This window comes from Odontesthes bonariensis, chromosome 4, assembly GCF_027942865.1.
Source record: "Odontesthes bonariensis isolate fOdoBon6 chromosome 4, fOdoBon6.hap1, whole genome shotgun sequence".
Classification (NCBI taxonomy): Eukaryota; Metazoa; Chordata; class Actinopteri; order Atheriniformes; family Atherinopsidae; genus Odontesthes; species Odontesthes bonariensis.
Window position 1 is genome coordinate 25,394,841 of NC_134509.1, and position 20,164 is coordinate 25,415,004.

The 20,164-nt window shown below is 40.2% G+C and overlaps 2 protein-coding genes across 2 annotated transcripts; both read right to left on the reverse strand.

Annotated features, from left to right (window-relative positions):
• Positions 1-10: 10 nt before the first annotated feature.
• LOC142378797 (RING finger protein 122) lies at positions 11-10,119 on the reverse strand. Its single transcript, XM_075463683.1, has 6 exons — positions 10,030-10,119; positions 8,463-8,616; positions 5,009-5,051; positions 4,441-4,482; positions 2,920-3,002; positions 11-861 (listed from the first exon to the last, which is right to left on the reverse strand). Exons 1-6 carry the CDS (start codon positions 10,052-10,054, stop codon positions 741-743), a joined length of 468 nt encoding a protein of 155 aa, XP_075319798.1. The 5' UTR covers positions 10,055-10,119; the 3' UTR covers positions 11-740.
• A 1,148-nt stretch (positions 10,120-11,267) lies between these two features.
• Positions 11,268-19,906, reverse strand: calhm1b (calcium homeostasis modulator 1b). Its single transcript, XM_075463682.1, has 3 exons — positions 19,323-19,906; positions 14,463-14,964; positions 11,268-11,331 (listed from the first exon to the last, which is right to left on the reverse strand). The coding sequence occupies exons 1-3, from the start codon at positions 19,866-19,868 to the stop codon at positions 11,300-11,302; spliced, it is 1,080 nt and encodes a 359-aa protein (XP_075319797.1). The 5' UTR covers positions 19,869-19,906; the 3' UTR covers positions 11,268-11,299.
• Between the last annotated feature and the right edge of the window lie 258 nt (positions 19,907-20,164).

Consider the following 20,164-nt stretch of genomic DNA (forward strand, 5'->3'; position numbering starts at 1 on the left):
ACCATCACAATACATTACATGACACTTTATTTAAAATACAAAATAACAATATATAGGGAGACGTTTACATACAGTACATACAGGCAAGACTAGTTTCCTATCAGTCTCTTTAAAAAGGAGAAGGGCCTGGGACACAATCTGTAACAACATTTTCTACTTAAATCATCATGGTTGTACTCCGGTTGGTCTTTGTTTCAGCCTGAAGTTGTGGCTACCTCTGGCTGCTGGAGCATTTCACCTACATTGGCAGTATTGAAGATGCATGTGTGGCACTGGGTTTTAGGATTATTGAAATGGTTTGTGCTGGCTGTATTGGTAACACCCCTGAGATAATAGAGGTATCCATTCTGGTCCTGTATCTAATGTCCCGCTCAATGCTTCTGGTGATGTTTGTCTCTGGCAGTGCTGCATTAGTCATCCAGTGACGGTGGCAATGATATCCAGCTCTAATGTGGCTCCTTTTCCTGTCATTTTTTTTTGGTGAACAGTGCAGCGTGGAAGTAGAACTAGGAACATTTTTTTAAATGAAAAGATCCTACTCACCCAGCTTCTCTCTGACTGATCTGACCAAATCATGTTGGCGCTATCAATATTCAATTCCCACTGAGGCATATTACTGAAAGGTCAGCAGCAACCCTGCCACTTGGGGTCATTATGAACCACCACCGTTCATCATCATTAGTGTATTTAGATGTGTGTTTTCTGAAAGGGGGAGTCAGATTTTATCTTCCCCAACTATCTCACACCTCCTCTGGGTCCATGGGACCCTCAGCACCCTGGGGGGCATCTGTGTGGAGCCGTAGGATGGGTTTGTTACACATGGGGCACACGCTGCGGATCTCAAGCCACTTAAGCAGGCACCTGAGAGGACAAAAAAAAAGCAGTAATCATATCAGTATTATGCCATGGCTTGCATGATGATTTTGTTTGAGACTTGGATAAAATAATAATCAGTACAATTAATAAGTCTTTAATACTGTTTCAGAAAAGTTCATGCACAATCTTGCGAAGCAAATTAACTGAATCCCTTCAGTCTGTAATTGCTTTTTAGTGCTAATTAAATGTCGACAACGTCATAAAGCTTAAAGTCTGAACCAGAGAGTTTTTCATTCTGCTCCTGACCTGACTGAATCGTCTCATTTTCTGCTTCTTTTCTACATCACCGTGTACAGCAAACATTGGCAGTGGAAGGTTTCCCACAGAGGGATCTAAGCCAAAGTATCAAAGCAGTAGCCGTTAGTAGTTTGTATGGTCAAAATCTCCAAATCCTAAGGAGCATCCCACTCCTGATATGTGCAACATTTAAGAATTACACAGGTTTATTTTATTCACTCATATTAATTGAGATTTGTGTTAATATTGGGTCAAGATGGTGAGTCTAAATAACAATTCTTAGCAATATAACTAACTTTTGTGGCTTTTTATCAACCATGGCCATTCAGTTGTACTTTTACAGGGTTTTGCATGTTTAAGATTGCAATGGCCAAAACATCTGTTGCCCTTTCTGTTTTCCAAAATAGTTTTGGAGTTTTCATCCCAGCTCGTATTCTCGGTGCAGCAGTTGTCTTTTCCTACGCTTTTTAGCAACTCACAATCCCTTCATTTGTTGACCTGTTGATGTTTAATTCAGGTATTTGGGTAAAAAGGTGTCAATGGAAAAAAAAAACAACTAAAAGATCATTTTCAGGCTTTTCAACTGCTTTCAGAGAACAAGCAGCTGTCTTTATCATTTTGACCAATAAAAGAATGGGATGGGGATATTAAAGAGAGAGGAGCTACAAGAAAACATATAAAGTATGAGAAAAATGTGTCTAAACATTTAAATCAAATCAAATGTATTTGTATGGCATGTTTCATGTACAAAACAATTCAAAGTGCTTTACATAAAATAAAAGCATTGCAGCAGGGAGTGGAAGAAGCATTAAAAATACATAAAAGAATATAAAGAGAAACAAATAAAATAATTTAAATGAATTTAAAAACAAGCAAACAGTCCAGATAAATTAAAAGATATCGTGCAGATTTCATGCATAGACACATGAGAAAAGAAATGTTTTTAACCTGGATTTAAAAATGTCTACATTTGGTGAAAGTTTAATCTCCACTGGCAGTTTGTTCCACTTGTTTGCAGCATAACAGCTAAATGCTGCTTCTCCATGTTTAGTCTGGACTCTGGACTGGACCAGCTGACCTGAGTCCTTGGATCTAAGAGCTCTACTTGGTTTATATTCTCTGAACATATCACAGATGTATTTTGGGCCTAAACTGTTCTGGGATTTGTAAACCATCAGCAGGCTTTTAAAATCTATTCTGTGACTGACTGATTTAAGAGATTTAAGTTATTCTTGTACACCCACAAAGTATAATTCTGAACTTTTAAATGAGCATAACATTGGGTCTTTAATAGAACTGTTTAGGTCAAAGTAAAATAAAGCTTTCTTCTATGAAGAATCTTTTACAATGACTTTAATGGTAAAAATATTTTGTGTTAAATGGGATCAGAAAAGCTTTGCTACATTAATCAGTAAGAACAAAGTTATCTCCAGTTTGAGTTTGACAGGTGAAGCACTTTTAATTTTTTTGCACGAGTTAAATTAAGAATTACGACTCACTGCCTAGAGAGACCTGGAAACAAGTCTTTCTTGTGTAAAAATACCTCTTGAAGTTGGTATGCTTAGCATAGCGCTAGTCTGGAAATATGAAGAATTTTGCAAATATGCAAATTTGTGGTGACCATGGTTGCCGGGATTTTTGGAAAGCACAATCTGTCTTTCTGTTAAGCTTAACTGACATTTTATGACAGCTTGTCATAAAGGTGTGAGAATGGCATTAAGCTTTGTATATAACAGCGAGAAAGAAAATCAGCTGGCTGTCCTCCCTAAATATCAAAATATTCCTGAAAAACTTTGGAACACTCACTTCTTGTGAAATGCGTGTGAGCATGGACACACTCCCAGTTCATCTCGAGTCCTGAACTCTTCCAGACACACCGCACAAGTTTGCTGCACAATCATGAACAACAAAAGGTTAGTTGATGTAACTTCTTTCCAGGATTAAGAACATTCACTCAGAAACTGTACTTTAGTGCAATTCTGAGTCACCTGTATGTTCTTTGAGCATTTCAGCTCTCTGCTACTTTATACCTCTATTTAGCTTTCATTCAGAGGCCGATCTTGTAGCCTACTTTTTAGTTAACACTAAGACAAAATGCAGAAGCAGTGTTAGAAAAACAGCTTTTACCCCATGATCCAGCAGCTTGTAGAACCACTTTTAGCATCAGTAACTTGAAGTAATCACTTTTCTGTATAAAGTTATCTGTCTCACATTATTGTGGATTTTTTTTCAGTGTTGCTTCAGTTCACTGAAGTTTGGAAGAAATTGCTTATGTTGCAGCTGCTAGTCATCATGAGCAAACATCTCCACTTTGGTCTTATCTGTGCAAAGGACATTATTTCAGAAGTCTTGTGGTTTGTTTAAATGCAACTTTGCAAACCTAAGCCGTGCTGCCATGTTTTTCTTTAGAGAGAAGAGGCTTTCTCCTTCAACTCTTCCAAATAAGAGACACCTTTTCTGTCTTTTTCCAGTTTTACTGTCACAAACTTGTGCATTTGATTAGCAGCACCTGGTTGCTACCTGAAAGCATAAAAGTTTTACTTTCTTCACACAGTCTCTGCATTTTGGATTGTTTTTTGTTAAATGACATGGTGCAATATGCTGTTTCTCATCTGAGATTGTATCTATCTAATTTTAATATCTTGTAAACATGATGAGTACCTTTGCTTTTGGCAGCTTGAAGTACATTTCGATTCTAATATCGTTTTACTTGAAAAAATATTTAAAGACGTTACTTTTACGTATGAGAGAACATTTCTATACCACATTACGAGCACTTAAGATCAAGATACTGTTTCCACTTCTGCTTTTGTCTTTATTGAATCGGCTTGTATCTCATGAGCTTTCATTTGTGGCCTCTATTTCGCAGTAATTTAATTCAACACTGAAGCACAGATATGCCAGTGTTGTGCTTTTGCTGCGTTTCCAAGCAACAGCAGAATTTGGACATTGGGTTTAAAGCCAGAATTTCCCCTTAGTCTTGGTAAAAAAAAGGAATAATAAAAGCAGTCTCTTTAGAATCACTAGAGAAAGATCTTTCGTATAATGCATTTTGAATGAGCTCAGTTATTCCTGGAGTCCTGCATTCTGCAGGGCACTCTCACACTGGCATTTTTTAAGACATTTGCAGGGCATCTGCACCCTGAGTATGTGCAATAAATCCTGCTTATAACATCCGAAAGGAGAAACTGACTGAGTTAATCGACCGAATGAATCCTCCCATCTCATTATGGAGCATCTGAACTGATGTGGGAACATCGTGGGTAACGCTGAATGTGCACATTTGTCATTGTTTAAGAACAAGATTTAGCAGAAAAAGTTACTTACTCCAAGAAGGCTCAGTTTCTTGCTTGCTCCCTTCAACACCACCTACAGTGAAGGAAAGTGAGAGGAGGGGGAGAGCTGTTGGATTGTGTTGTTATTAAAGCTCTCCCAATTCCAATCAGACACCAGAACAAAAAAAGCCGTGGTGTAAAACAAACACTTCAGCTGGGTTCATTGTTATCTCACATTAGCTTTAAACATAAGCATGTGTGGTATGTGCTCTTTTGTTGCTTGCATAGATAAAAGAACCATCTACATGCTGCAGAAAGCTGCAGTGGGAGTTCAACCTTCCCCAAGGCTGAAAACATTTTTGTCTCCTGTCAAGACACCACACTGTCACACCCTGCTACCTGTTTAACATATGAAGCCGCTTCACACTGCAACTGGATTAACATTTCAAAACCAGAGTGATCGTGCATGGATGGAGTCAAGGTCATCTATGAAGGGTGGTGTTAAGTTTCACAGCTGGCAATAACAGTGTGAGATCCTATAGGCCAACCAGTATTTATAACAAGCCTAAGAGGCTCGTGTTACATATTCACCCACAGTGATAGAAGCTGCAGTGGCATACCTCATTGTAGCTGAATTGCTCCCTCGTTCCTTGTTGTTTCAACCTGAGAGGGACACACAGAGAACAACACTGCTGTTTGTACAGTAGACGTAACTGTATCATCACTCAGTAGCTCCCATCACGGCAAGTAGAGGTCTGTGCAGAATGTAAGTGGGTGCTCCTCGACTGTTAGACTTGGACTAAAAATCATATGCGATCATAACAATCAATTTTTGACTAAATTTCTCACACTTTCAATAACTACACGACAGTCTGGTTAAATTGGCCCCAGCTTACATTTATTTTACTTCTGCTACATGTTTGAAATCCAAATCTGAACCGCGCAACTTAATTGTATTCCTGTGATTAGTTACCTATACTATATTGAGCACATAATCTATTTTAAATGTCTTTTAAATAAAGTGTGTATTTGTTTACTTGTTTTTTTTCCCAGCTGTCTGTAAGTCCTTAACCATACATGTATAAAGTACTAGCGATTCAGACTTGAGTAGAAGTAGAAGTGCTTTATCAAAAAAGTGACTTGAGTAGAAGTAGAAGTGCTCTTTAAGCACCGTACTTAAGTGGAAGTACTAAAGTATTAAACATGTTTTGTACTTAAGTACTGCAAGTAGTTTATTTTTAAAATTACTACTCAAGTACTGAAAGTAAAAGTATTAAGTATTGTAAAGAAATCAGTCGAAAGTTTGAAAATCAAATTGTTTATATTATTCAAAATGTTTGGCTGTAATGTACAAGAGCACCTTAAAACATTGAAGGCCAATATTTCGCAATCTCTCGGGAGGCATAGTAGGCACTTTATTTTGTATGAATTGTCTTTCACTCCGGCGCAGGGCCGGGGTGGGCCATTTTCTCAGTCCAGGAATTTAATTCAAATTCAGGCCACTCTGATATGGAGGAGGAATTTGAGTCCATGAAAAAAGATAAAACAAACAAAAAACATTCGTGTTCAGTCGGAAATGGATAGAAATCAACAAGAAAACAGATTCTTCCTTTCACATCAAAGCGTCGTGCCCGCGCGGTGTCCGGATAAGTGCTCATTGCAACTTGAAAATAGAACAGTCTATTCCCTGCACGGGCTAGAGCGGGCTCAGCTCACATTATAATAAATGGGAGGGGAAGGCTTGAACATGAAACATGATGCTGATTCCCGCGGATAGAACGCGCGTGCAGACTCTCCAGTAATTAAAAAAGGCAACTAAACACCCCAACGTGTTCGCGCTGCCCCTTTCCTGCCATACTGCCCCTGTCCCTGCGCACGCGAACCATGTACAATATTTGCATACAGCCCTTCTAAATAATTATATTTATTTTAATTGCATGTTTGAGATGCATTTAATAACAAATATCAAACAACAAATGTGATCGCCCCTATTTAATATTGCGTTAGTAACCACATGTGCGCGCCTGTGGGAATGCAGGCTACAGTTGATGAGGAGATAAAGCGTGATAAAGCGTTAATTGTTCATTAGAACTGGAATGTAAAGAAAGTGTTCGGATCTTCTTTGAATATAGGAATACACTTCTAAATCATATAAATTGTGAGATTTTACATATTTAACAACAAAAGCTGTCAGATGACAGTTGAGTTGACATTGCAAAACGTTTGCCACGTTATAGCCTATTTGATCAAATTCACAACCAGGCCTATTATCCATATCTCTCAGTAACCTACCAGCTTGTCTTGAGAAGATATCTGTCAATTTGGCTGCCACCTCCTGTCTTTTTTTGAGCTTAGCCCTCTCTGTTCCACCTGGCCTCTTTTTACCCTCCATCACTGACGCGCTCTGTGTCGCGCCATTGTTATTTAAAAGACGAGCCATGGGCCAAACCATCTGAAACATTTGGGAGGAGAGAATTCCCTTACATGGTAAAACCTATTTAATCTGCTGTGATGCAGCAGGCGGCTGCGCTGCAATGGTGAATTTATGCAGACTACAGTTGAATTGATATTAATGCAAGAATAAGATAAGTGACAAAAATTAGTTACAACTATTTTCCCCATGGGCCAAGCAGCCTAGGTCGATGGTTTGGGCCGGGATAGGTCCCGGATAATACCAATGCCAAACCGGCATTGCTCCGGCGAATGAAAACAGAGACTGTAAGTCGGGCCAGGGGTGGTCTTCTTCCTCACCGCCACCACCACGATCACTCGAAGTTGAAGGTGATTCTGGTTCTTCCATCTTTGGTTCAAACAAAGCACTTTCTCTCGACGCAGGCAGGCAGCAGAGCGAAAGAGGCTGAGCAGAGAGCAGCACGAGCGGTCTTCTCACCCTTCAGTTTGCACACATTAGATCTACGTCATGTATAACTTCGCGCCACAGTAAAATTGGATGCAACGGTTGTTATAGCAACCATCAACTCTGAACGGGACGTTAGACTTGAACTAGCGTGACTGTGGGGTTTGGAATGATTCCTAACATGTTTATAATAACGAGTAACGATGCAGCACATAAAAAATGTATCGGAGTAAAAGTACTAAACTCATTGAAAATATGTACTGACGTAAAAGTGGAAGTAGGAGAAAAAAATAATACTCTAGTAGAGTACAGATACAGCATTTTAGCACAATTCACTATTATATTATGGTCAAATATAGTGATTGGGCACGATGTTGTTTAAAGGGTGAGTTCCGCTTTAAGTAGAGTAGTGAAGTAGTTCTACTTCGTTACTATACATCTCTGTCCTTAACCATGTTTGTAAAAGATGGACGTACTCTAATTGCAGTACCACTGACAGCCACTAGGTTGGTTCCAAAACATCTCTGGCTCAACAAGCGTTTGCAATTTTGGCATTTACACAGAGTTTGAAAATACTGTTCACTGTTCTTATAATATTTTTTTTTTGGACAAAATAGTCAGTCAGCAAATTGGTTGCTAACTTTGTCTGCAGTTTGGTGCTGGACAGGTGGCTTTTAGTGGGTTTTTACTGACAACAGCTGCATGCTGCATTTGAAATTAACACCAATGAGAGCGGTGAGAGTGAACCAAAGCAGCAAAAATGTGGCTGTAAATCAAAACAACTATTTGAAAGGGGTTAATTCACTCAGTGGAAACATGTCCTACTGCAGAGTTGATGAGAACCGCTTGCGCTGATCATTATCAGCATCCTTTTCACATTTTCTGCATAAATTTGATTTTGCAATATAGTTTAGGACAAACAATTCAGAAGGCTCTGTAGTTGAAAAAGTTATGCTGTATGTATTATACGTATATACAGAGAAGTGGTTACATTTTTGTTTTTCTACTGAAAAGTTAAAAACTGTGATCGCAGCTTAGGCAGTTCTGCAGCGCAAAAAAGCAGACATTTGAAGCAAGAGTGCTCTTATCATAACATCAGCAATGCGATAATAGCTCATTACCAGGGTACGAGCTCATTTTACACCGCAGTGGCACATTGTGTTGCAATTCTTGTTCAAAGTGCAAGAAATTCCTTACTACTAACGTGCTCCACCTACCTGAAAAGGTAGCAGCAGAAGATGAGGCTGAGCATGAAGACGAAAAGGCCAATGCCCAGCACAATGACATACACATTGAGTGGGAGGTGATAGATGTCAGACGTCATGCTGCAGTAGTGTTCAGAGCGTTGAGAACCCAAACCACAAAGGCATCCTGCCAGGAAGAGTTTGCAAATACATGCTTTTGTCACCTTGTAGGGTAAAGATTCAACATGTTAGCTTAGATACGCCTATTGACTCATATTCTGTCCTTATTTGCTTGGTGTGCTTTTCTTTTCTTTTTTTATTGAGTAACTCCAACTCTGTGAGGATTCCCATGACAGAAAATACTAAATCCTTTTTCTTTGTACATGTGTACATTTGAAATTAGTTTACAGCCAATGTCCTCGAGCCTCATTATATCTTCAAACGAGAGAGCTGTTGGAAAAAGTAATATCCTATCTTGCAAAATTGTTTACGTTTCAATTATAACCAAGATAATACGATTCAAGTTTAAACTGGTAGCTTTAATGTAAGACTTTACAGTGTGCAATTGCTCTAATTGTGAACAGCAAGAATCATTTTACTATGAAGGAAAAAGTGTGTCACAATAATATTATCTAACCTGCAAACACCGAGTTCTTCATTTTAGTGATGGGAGATTGTTTATCATTTACCATGAAATGTAGATGAATGTAAATACCCCCATGAGGATTTAGGACAACCAGGCTTTTGGTCTTTGGTGCCTGCAGGTACAGTATCATATATTTGGGGTGGACTAATAACTGCTTACATGCAGGTATGTCCATGGAGCTGTGACTGACACTGTGGTGGCAACTGAGATGCTCGTAGGACTCTGCGTTAATTGGCTGTGAACAAGACAAACATGAAGGACAGACACCCCTTCCGTCAAGCCACCATCTGTTCCACAGACTCTGCAGAGGTGACCAGCACAGTCTGAGTGTGTGTGTAACAGCGCTGGGGGATGGAAGGGTCTCTGTGGTGTCTTTGTGGTACGTAGAGATGTGCAAATTTGTTGCAGGGGGTGTATTAAACAGAATGAACTCCGGGGGTGAGGACCATTTGGTAAAACAATAGAAGAGGATGGCCCACTTCCACAGGCCACGTGTTCCTAATAATTTGCACCGAGGATGCTCTTTGCCAGCCTCTAAATGTCCATGTGACTCTCTTTAAATTGAGTGAATGGGTACAGCTTGCACACTGTGGGGGGCATGAGTTGGACCATTTGACGTGGCTGGGGGTTGGGGGATTTACAAGGGTTGGGGGTAGTGTAGGGAAGACTAGTTGTAGCATGATGAGAGGCGCAATTATGAATTAAGTATTTTGCATGTTAAAAAAAAGAAACTGATGTATAACACTGGAAAAGTTGAGAGGCTAAAATATCTTGAAAAGTGATAACTGTCAAACAAACAGCCTTTTTGTGCTCTCACCTCACACTTTAAAACACCTACTTGTGCCTCTGCTCTGACTTAATTACCATCGTGTGAATACCTCTGGCTGAGTTAAAGACACTCTCTGCACTATCATGTATTTGGAAAAAAAACAGCAGCAAAATCCACTCACTTACCGTTACACCATTGGAATGGTTGCATGAAATTTGACTCCCAAGGCAGCAGCAATGAATTCAGGCCCTATCAGGAGAAGGCTGGAGACAAGCCAAACTTGTGGGCTGGATCCTCGGACACTGAATCTGTTTTGTTGCCTGGATTCAGCTATCCTGAGCTGGATCGCTCCTTTGTTTGGCTACGTTAGCTCCTGCAGAAACAGTCATCAAGATTTTCAGATTCCAGAAATCCTCAGGAGGTGTGGTTTTGTTGGCTCAGCAGTCTGAACCGTCCAACATTCCCAAATCTGGATTAACCGCTCTGTGTTAAGATTTGGAGATTTGGGAGTGAGGTCGTGACCGGGACTGGAGACCTCATGTGCCCAGCAAGAATGATGTCATCACACAACAGAGAGAAGAAGAAACAAAAGAAATGTTGTTGAGAAGAAATGGTTGCTTTTCGAGAGGCCTGACAACATCTACGACTGAGGATTTGTCATTGTGAAATGTTGTATCTCACTTGATCATAACGCTGTAAACAACACAAGCAGCTTCCTAACAGGAAATACTTACATATCAAGCAGAAGAGGGCCTCTTTGACTTCTTATTGCGTCTGCAGTGTCGTCCCTTCACCAATTTCAATGGCATACAGTGTTTAAAATGACAGTCCTCACCCAAGGAAGGTAATTATCCAACATTAATCTGTGCTTTGTCTTCCTCCTAAAGCTGCTTTTTAGCAGGGGATTTTCACAAGTCTCACACTTCTCTCGTCTCCTCTGCTGTCTCCTCCTCCTCCAGTCCTCTGATCTTGCAGTTGATATTCCTGTTCAGTCTAGAAGGCAAAGATGTGCTTCCCTTAAAGCCCAAACAAAGTGAGGAGAGCTCCATGCAGTCAACAACAGTCCTCTAGCTGGGTCTGCTGGTGACTGTGTTTGTGTGTCAGTCAGCAGATATGTGTATGTGAGTGAGTGTGTGTGTGTGTGTGTGTGTGTGTGTGTGTGTGTCTGCGTAGGGGGGATCCTACTCTCCCTCTAACCATCTGCTGCTTCGATTGAGAAAAAAAATCTGAAACAAAGGCAGAGTGTGTGTCTAAGTGTATCGCATTCAGCCTCTCGCACCTCCAGCTGGCTTTGTCATGGCAGGCTTCCCCTCTTCCTCATTCACTCCATAATGGTGCTCAGAGAGAGCCTGCAATTTGCCTTTCCCTTCCTCCCCTTGCTCTGCTCTGCCTTGGGTTTGTAAACAGATCTCTGCTCATGTGACCACCCGTTTTGCCTCGCAACTCTCTTCTCCTTCAGCCCTCCCTCGCTGCCTCTGTCCTCCAATCTGTAGGCAGAAACGAGGCAGAATGAGCCAGACACTGACGAATAGGGCGCCTACAAGCATGCTGATGTGTATGCGTCTGTGTGCGCACACCCCTGTGCATGTATATGTGAGAGGGAGAAGAGAGACACACTTGCAGCAAAGTCAAGGGAGGCCAGCAATATGCGCATGGCTGATGTCCTGACAACCAAAACAAAGCCATTTGTGTGAAAGAGAGGTCAGGAAAAGAAGAAATGATGCCTCTTTATGCACCATTTCCTCCTTGCACTCATTCTCAGATTGTATTTTTAGAGCTTTTCAGAGAATCTTTGAAAATGTTTTCATTGTTTGATGTAACAATGAAACGTGACACAGTTTTGCAGCCAAAGAGCACTTGGAAGGGTGAAGATCCTGACATGAGAAGAAATCAATTTGAAAAACTCAGATGAAAAAAAAAAAAAGTGAGGAATACCAACATAAGAATCACAGCCTGGACAAAGACGCTGCGTGCACGCCCACCCCCACACCAGCAGTACTGGCTGCCAATTCGCTGAGGAGGAGAACAGCTGCTGGGCTACTGGGCAAACTGTGAGACGGTCAAGGGGAGTGCTGCTCCACTAATCCTCGGGGGCAAGGGGGAGGGTGGGGGAGGTTTCAATGGGATACATGCCATTTTCATTCACCCTACCCTCCTCCCCCCTCCAGCTCTAGTAATGTCATTACTCATGAATACTAAGGAACAGCTGGATTGACTGCACAGACGCATGAGCATAAATACAGAACTTGGTACTCTGCATGTATTACTGGGCCCTCAGAGGCTTCAGGATAAAATATGACGTGTTGTTACTCCAGGGTTGTGTTGTTGTTGGCATGTGAGGGGTGGTGGTTCTGGTAACAGCATACTCTCCTGTGAATCCCGGTTTAAGGAAAACAACACTGTGTCAACACTTTCCTGAAGATAATCACTTTATGAAAAGGTTTACAGGATATACAGCCCCAAGTCCACAAAGGTTGAAAATGAAAATAAAGACACAATGCAAAGATTTGCTGATCTTGAAATTTAATATCTTATTCACAACAGAACATAGAAAACATATCAAGCGTTGAACGTGAGACATTTTAGTATTCCATGAAAACCTCAGCTCATCTTGAGTTTGACGGCAGCAATACGTCTCAAAAAGTTGGGACGGGTCCATGTTTACCGCTGTGTAGCTCCCCCCTCCTCCTTTAACAACAGCCTGCAAACATCTGGAAACCGAGGAGACCAGATGTTGGAGCTTTGGGAGATAGTGTTCCAACTGCTTTGGAATTGGGGATGTTTTTATCTGTACGAATTGTGCTCTATAAATAAAATTGCCTTGCCTTGCCTTGCTTTTATTAATCTCTAGACATATCAATCTAAAATGTATCAATCACTTTTCAAGACTAAAAAGGAAATCCCCCAGTGTTTGTGAAATAGGCTTTAGCTGGGTGCCACCGACAAAAACAGGGACGGGGCAAATGAGATGCAAATGGTGGTTTTGTTTTCATTGGGACTTGTAAATGTTTTGGCTGCCACAACCATCTGTTTTTTTTTGCATAAATCTAGGTCTCAACAGTTTTCAGTCTTTTCAGGCCTGAATCAATTTTCTGCTCAGAACAGGGAACTGACTCAATAATGTTATTTGCACAGCCATATTTAGGTCAAGTTAGCCATTGTTACAAAACTAGTGGTCATACCAGACAAAGCAAGATTACCACTATGAGTCCAACTTTCCAAATGTGAAATGTTGTGTAATTTCTCACACACAGTCTTGGTGTAAAGCAAGGAGCAGAAAGGGAAAGAAGTGTCTTCAGCTTTTTACCATTATCCATACAACCCATGTTTCATATTTTTGTGCTATGGGAGTATTTATGATGTTCCTGCCCTTGAGAGCAAGATGTCTGTCATGTCTAAAGATATTAGATTTGCTTTTAAAATGGCCTTCAGATTAAAAGGATAAAAAAGGATCATTTTCAATTTTTTTTAAAATCTTTTACTGGCCAAAAATATCATATTAAAGTGTCATATTATCATCGGAAAGAATCAAAAGTAAGCTCACCCCGTGTTTTGTATACCCACCCGTAGCAAAAATAAAGTTGTAGGCATTTTTGCATCTTGGAAATGGCTATTGTACACTTTATGTTTTAAATTGAAAAAACTTACATAAATGGTAAAAATTAGAAAAATAAGGAAGAGACAACAGTGAAGTAAGTGAGGTAAGCCATATACAGAGTCTCAGTTGATGAAGCATACATACTAAGTGAACACTACTCAGTAAAAAACCTAATATGCAAAAATCTAATAAAGTGATTCAGCACCAGAGCGGCATGTGCACAGACGACTTCGAGCTGCTTCATGTTGAATGAGCTCTTCTGAGTGAATGTATAATCCTGCAAATAGAGCATTAAAGCAGTCAAACCGGCTTCAGGTAGATGAAAGAACCAGTTCTCAACAGTCAGTTTCAGATACAAATGCTCTTGTTGTCCGTGAGTCTCTGACATCTGCTTGGTGAAATATTTTGATCATTTTTCAACACAATTTTAGAGGGATCGAAATCTGTTTTTTGTCTTTTATAAACATCCATTTCTAATTGTCTTGTAGCTATGAATCATTACCCTGTTGAAAGGTTCACTTCCTGTTAAACTTTACCTTTCAGACAGATATCCTCACGCTGTCTTGAAACACTTTGGACAGTGTTCAGAGAATCAGGTCCAGACTTTGTTGGCAGTTACCCTTTAACACCCTCAAGATTTTCCACGTGAGACATCTTTTCATAATTGGAAATACTCAACCTAGTTATGGCACCCATACTGTTGGAAGAGCGTGCAAACAAAACTTTTTTACTACTCCTCAAGGATGGCCGGTGAGATTTATTCATATTTACAACTCTTTATGAATTTATATAAATGCTGTTGTTTCCATGTTATGGGCTTACATTCTGACGCGACTGTTGCACTCTGAATATTATTAGCAAACTTGTCTGTACATTGAAATTGAATAAAAACAGAAGATAAAACAAGTTCAGACTGCATTGATTAATTTTGCAGTCTCAAAGTTGTCCCTGGAACAAAATGATTGTGGCAACTCTGACTTGCCAGTCTTTTCTTTTCTCTTTCAGCTCTTCAAACCTTACTGTAATACACTGCCCATTCCTTTTTCTCCACGTCAGGGGTGTGTCCCTTTGCAAACCCATTTACTGCACCATTGATATTTCCATTCAGTTTGCCATTGTTTTCTCCATCAATTTGGTCCTTTCTCAGAGCCAGAGCTGGCTTACAGGAGTGCCAGTTCCACAAAACCTTGTTCATGTCATCCTGTGCCCTGATACCCAGGAGCTTGTCTTCATCACTTTTCTTCTTGTCTTCATCTTCATCGCCACTGTCATCCTTCCTGGAGCGAAGATGGTGGAAGTTTTGCATCTCTCCACTAATGTTCTCAAAGTACTGGTGGATGCAAACTTTAGCAAAGCTCTTGGCATGCTCCTTACAGGTCTCATCGAACATCTTGCGTTCAATGTCAATATAATGAGACCAGTACTTGGTTTTAAGGAAGGCAGCTTGGGTAAAGCAGGGTCGAATAGCTCGGACCAGAAAGGCAGTGAAGGTCATCAAGAGCAAAAACATCCACCCACATGCCTGTAAAATAATATAGACAAATAAATACAGACATTAGTATTTCTATTGCAGCAAAAAAGTTCTTAGCAGTCAAAGTAATACTACATGATTGAAAAATGGAAAAGAGAAGTTAAAAGTTGCTTTGTTAGGCTTTGACGTCTTGCTAGTCTTGAGTGTGTCTGTGATCTTGCTGAGCGGAAATCATCTTGTCAGATGAGAAGAATACATTTAGCAGCTTCCTGACAGACATTTCTTTTTAAGAGACATGTTCCTTTTAAGTCTTTATGATGGCCCTCAGGCTACTCAAAGACCTAAACAACAGCATGGGTGTTTTTTTTTTTTTTTTTTTAATGGAGGACTGAAATGGGTCCCAGTTCCATGAACGATAAATGCAGACACCTACAGTGAAGATGAAAAAAAAAAAAATGTTAACCCTCTGTATTCCTAAGATTTTACACATGTTAGGGAAAACATCTTGTCCTTATAAGATCTGAAAATTGGGCAAATTAAAACGGAGACTAACTGCTTCTGCATTTTGGTATAAGCAGTGTGAAAAACTAAGTATCCCCTTATTGTTCCAGACTAATTAAGACAGTAAGTAGCAGCCAGGTACTGCTGAACAAATGCACACGATAAACTGATCATCAGCAAGTGTGAGCACCTCTTTAACATTCGTAATAATCGTAGAGAAGCAATTGTTGCGGCCCATCAATCTGGGAAGGGTTGTAAGGCCATTTTCAAATTATCTGGAGTCCATCATTCTTTAGTGAGAAAGATTATTCACAAGTGGAAAACATTCAAGACAGTTGTCAGTCTTCCCAGGAATGAACGTACAAGAGCTCAGACTGTGAGATGAACTCTCTCAGTTAGCATGTTGAACGTTAAACTTCACGACAGTACAATTAGAAAAGGATTGAACAAGTATGGCTTGTTTGGAAGGGTTGCAGGATAAAGCCTATTTTATCTAAAAAGCACAGCTCAGGTTTGTAAAGTTACATCTGAACAAACCACAAGACTTCTGGAACAATCTCCTTTGGACAGACCAGACCAAAGTGGAGATGTTTGCTCATAAGGCACAGCAGCATGTTTGGAGAAAACCAAACACAGCATATCAGCACAAACACCTCATACCAGCTGTCAAGCACGGTGGTGGAGGGCTGATGATCTGGGCTTGTTTTTGCAGCCACAGGACCTGGACATTAGCGTGTGCAGCTATGTGCAGTACTTTGAACTATATACCTTCATGTGACACGAGATTAAGAACAACATATGACAACAGATTTTTTTAAACTTCAGTGCTATATTCAGTCAATAACATGATGATACTTTCGTAAAACACCTTTATCCCATTCCGCTTGGGTTTAGACAATGAAACTATGTTGCCATGTTTTAGGATATAAAACATGATTAGTACTAGGAAACATTCTTCTTCCCTGTCTGTGACCTCCATGGATGCTATTTTGCTGGTTGACTTGGTTCCATGTAAACACAATACAAAAAAAAATTTAAATTTAAATTGTAACATCCGGGTTGGTTTTTGAAAAGAACTTCACTTTGTTCCAGGTTCCAAATAAAATCAGTACTTGGTTAAGGTTAGGTCATAGTACAATGCGTCCATCACCAGTGTGAATGTCATCATTACAATTCACATGCATTTGTTTAACTACCATAGGAAGTTGCATATTATTCAACTTAATGATAGCCCTGTCTGTCTGCATGAACGCACCCTTTGATACCAAAGTATTCCAGAGTCAAATGTGAGGCCATCTGTCTGACAGCTAAAGCTTGACTGAAATTGGGTCTTGCAACAGGACAATGATCCCATACACAGCAGCAAATCTATAACAGAATGTCTTAAAAAATAAACAAATCAGGGTGTTGTAATGATCCAGTCAAAGTCCAGACCTCAACCCGATTGAAATGCTGTGGTGGAACCCTAGAAAAGTTGTGCAAAAATGAATGGCAGCGAACATCAACAAACTGAAGCAACACTGTAAAGAAGAGTGGACCAAAATTCTGTCACGACGTGAGAGATTGACAACGTCATACAGAAAACAATTACTTCCAATTATGGAGTTATGGAGTAAAATTCCTGCTTGTAAAATCCTATTGCATGTAGATATTCAGAAATATGAATAAAAAATGGGATTTCTAAGCACTGTAGTACTAATTTATTCTTCTGATTGACATAGCCTACCTTCATGTATGACATATGAAGCTACAGTGTTTGTACTGTTAGCAACATGTCACTGCTGTAGCAGCTGGATGTGGAGCTAGCTTGACCTACTTTACATAGTTTTATCTACAGAAACACCAGTGAAACTGGGGAGTTGTGAGGTGATTAATTGGGAGAGAACAGAAGATAAAACAAAGTTCTGACACACAAATATTTTTTCAGTTTTTGAACGTGTGGCTTATCTTTCTAACCCTAACCCTAACAATAATGTATGAACATTTATTGCAATGAAACCATGAGATGATTTTAAATGGAATAAAATCCCAGATGGGGCTGATTTTTGTGAGAACTGGAGGCCAACTTTTTTATTTTGCAAACACCAGTTATTATCCCGTCTGCAAAATTGACAGAGTAGAAAGAATATTTTAATCTTAAATGTAGTGAAAGCATAAAGGAGAATAAAAATGCTACAATAAAAAAAAGAATACATAAATAAGAATTACAATTTTAGCCATGTTGTCAGGGTTAGACTGGGTACATGGTTGCCACATCAGCAAACCAAACTACGACTCTGCAGAAGAGCACATGATGCTGTTTATACTATCTTTTGGGTCAGCTTCCCGTCCATGGGGATGTTATCAGTCTACAGTACATTTTAGAGGTGTGGATAGTGACAATTTTCCTGCAAATTCTTTCACCAAACAAGCTCACATGTTCTTGTTCTGTTCATCTTCTGAAGCCAAAAATATACTGGCTTTTAATTCTGCATTTGTGTTTATACCCTGCATCTGTGTGACGCGTTGGTTGGGCACATCCTCAGAAATTAAAGCTACACATACACAAAATGCAATAAGTGGCAATGTAATCCTCCAACATCTGTGATTTAGGGGCCCTTAAAAGGCATCGACTATCTTGCAGCTGACACTTTTGCTGCAAGCAATCAAGCTAGTACTAGCCTCCTTTGTTGTATCCATTTTCATTGTTTACATCCTGCAAACCATCCTGCAAAGCTCACTGGTGAATCCCATAATGAAATCCAGCAATGACATGTGTAGTACGCGGGCAAGTTTGTGAACAATCAGACTATTGAAGCCAGACACCAACATGAGCATAATGGTGAACAAAAAAGGATATTCTCCACCTTATGGGGCTTTTCCACTAGCTCGCCACGGCTCGGTTTGGTTGTGTTTCCATTACGAACGAGTATAATTCGTGTCTCCTCGACGTGGGCGGGGTCGTCGTGACACGGCTGCGCGTGTTGCTGCTCACCCTGTGGCTTTTTGTCGCACAGAAGGCAAGAGAAGAGAGCCAGAGAAGACTCCTGGCCGCCAGTCAAAACAGTATTGAAAAGTACCGGAAAGCTTTGTTACGAGCTTCAAAAAGACGACGTTTGGAGGTAAGCTAACGGTTGCTAACGCTAGTTTTAATTATCCGTTATGACGCTTCCAGTGACGACACTCATCGCCCAATCAGTGGAAGGCAGTTAGCTGACGTCACCTTTTAGTAACGCTTCGGCCCGCTTGGAACCAGGGCTGAGGTGATACGGAAAATCGTCCCGGTTGCAGGTACGGCGTGCTAGTGGAAACACGCAATAGCGCGCCGAGCCGAGCCGAAGCGAGCTAGTGGAAAATCGCCATTAGTCTACCCTGTTTATTTCCTGACTGGAAACTGATATCAGAGACTTTATATATATATATGTATATATATATATATACATATATATATACATACACATACATACACACACACACACACACACACACACACACACACACACACACATCCACATTGTGCTGTCACTCTGTTTACCGGTTACCATAGTTTATTTCTGCTGTATATTAAATGTTAAGTTAAATGCTACCACTGCGCTGCACTATTGAGTTTGAGAGAAACATAATTTCAATCCTGTGTATGTCCTGTACTATACAGATTTGACAATAAAGTTGAAGTCAGCTGCAGAGGAACCTAGAAGACCCTCGCAGACTGGTGAGAATAATTACATTTACATCATGCAGGCCTCACGGGTGGGTGTATACGGAAACCATGAAATGCCTTTTAACTCGGGAACCTTTCTGAAAAACTAACAAGTTATGTAACAAATGGTTTCACATCACTTGTCTCCAGGAATTTGTCACGAAGAAGCTGACCGTAGACAACCATTAAACAAACAATGGAGAGAAGAAAAAAAAATAAATCAGGGTACCTGTGATATACACTTGATGTATCTTGATGCTGCCACTCTTAGTTCATGATTCTCAAACAGGTCTTTGCAGGGAATCCTCGCCAGCAGTTTTATTTTCTCCGTCTCTGACATTCCTGAAACAAGACTATGATTTCCAAACCTTTCAATATCCAAGTTGATGCTGAAAGCACAGAGGAAGCTCTTCCCATCCATTAGAGTGACAGACACCCACACTGCAGGTGCAATTAAAGATCTCTGTGTGATGGAAATAAACATGTAGCGTAGGACTGATGGATCCTTCGTTCGACTCCCTGTAGGTCTTTTCCACTCCTCGGCAAGTACTGACACATTATTGTTCAAGACAAAACCTAACAAAAAGAACCATATAGGAGGTACAATAAGCAGTCCGATCCCGTAGGTGTAGTTGTATTCTGGCATACAGGGGCAGCTGAACTCAAAGGCAGAGTACATCTGAGCACTTGCTAGTGCCATGATACCACAGATCCCATTCATAAAAGACTCCTGGTTGGACTGGAGGAACTGGAACATCATACGAAATTTATCCATCTTTTGAGATGTTGTGGACCTTTAATTCAGAACCTGTTAAATCTGTGAAAAGAAGCACAGTTGGAAGTTTAATACAAGTATAAAAAGTGGAAGAAAAGACAGCTCAGCATGCCAGTGTTTGGGCCACTGCACAAACACTGAAAATCATTGTTGTAAAAGCTTCTACTTAAAAGGACCAGATAGTGGGAATCATCGTCTGAATGGAACCTGAATGGGATTTAAACCTTTATCAATACTTTATAAATAATGTTAATGTTTACACCAACATTTAGACTACAGAGCTGAAAAACATCTGT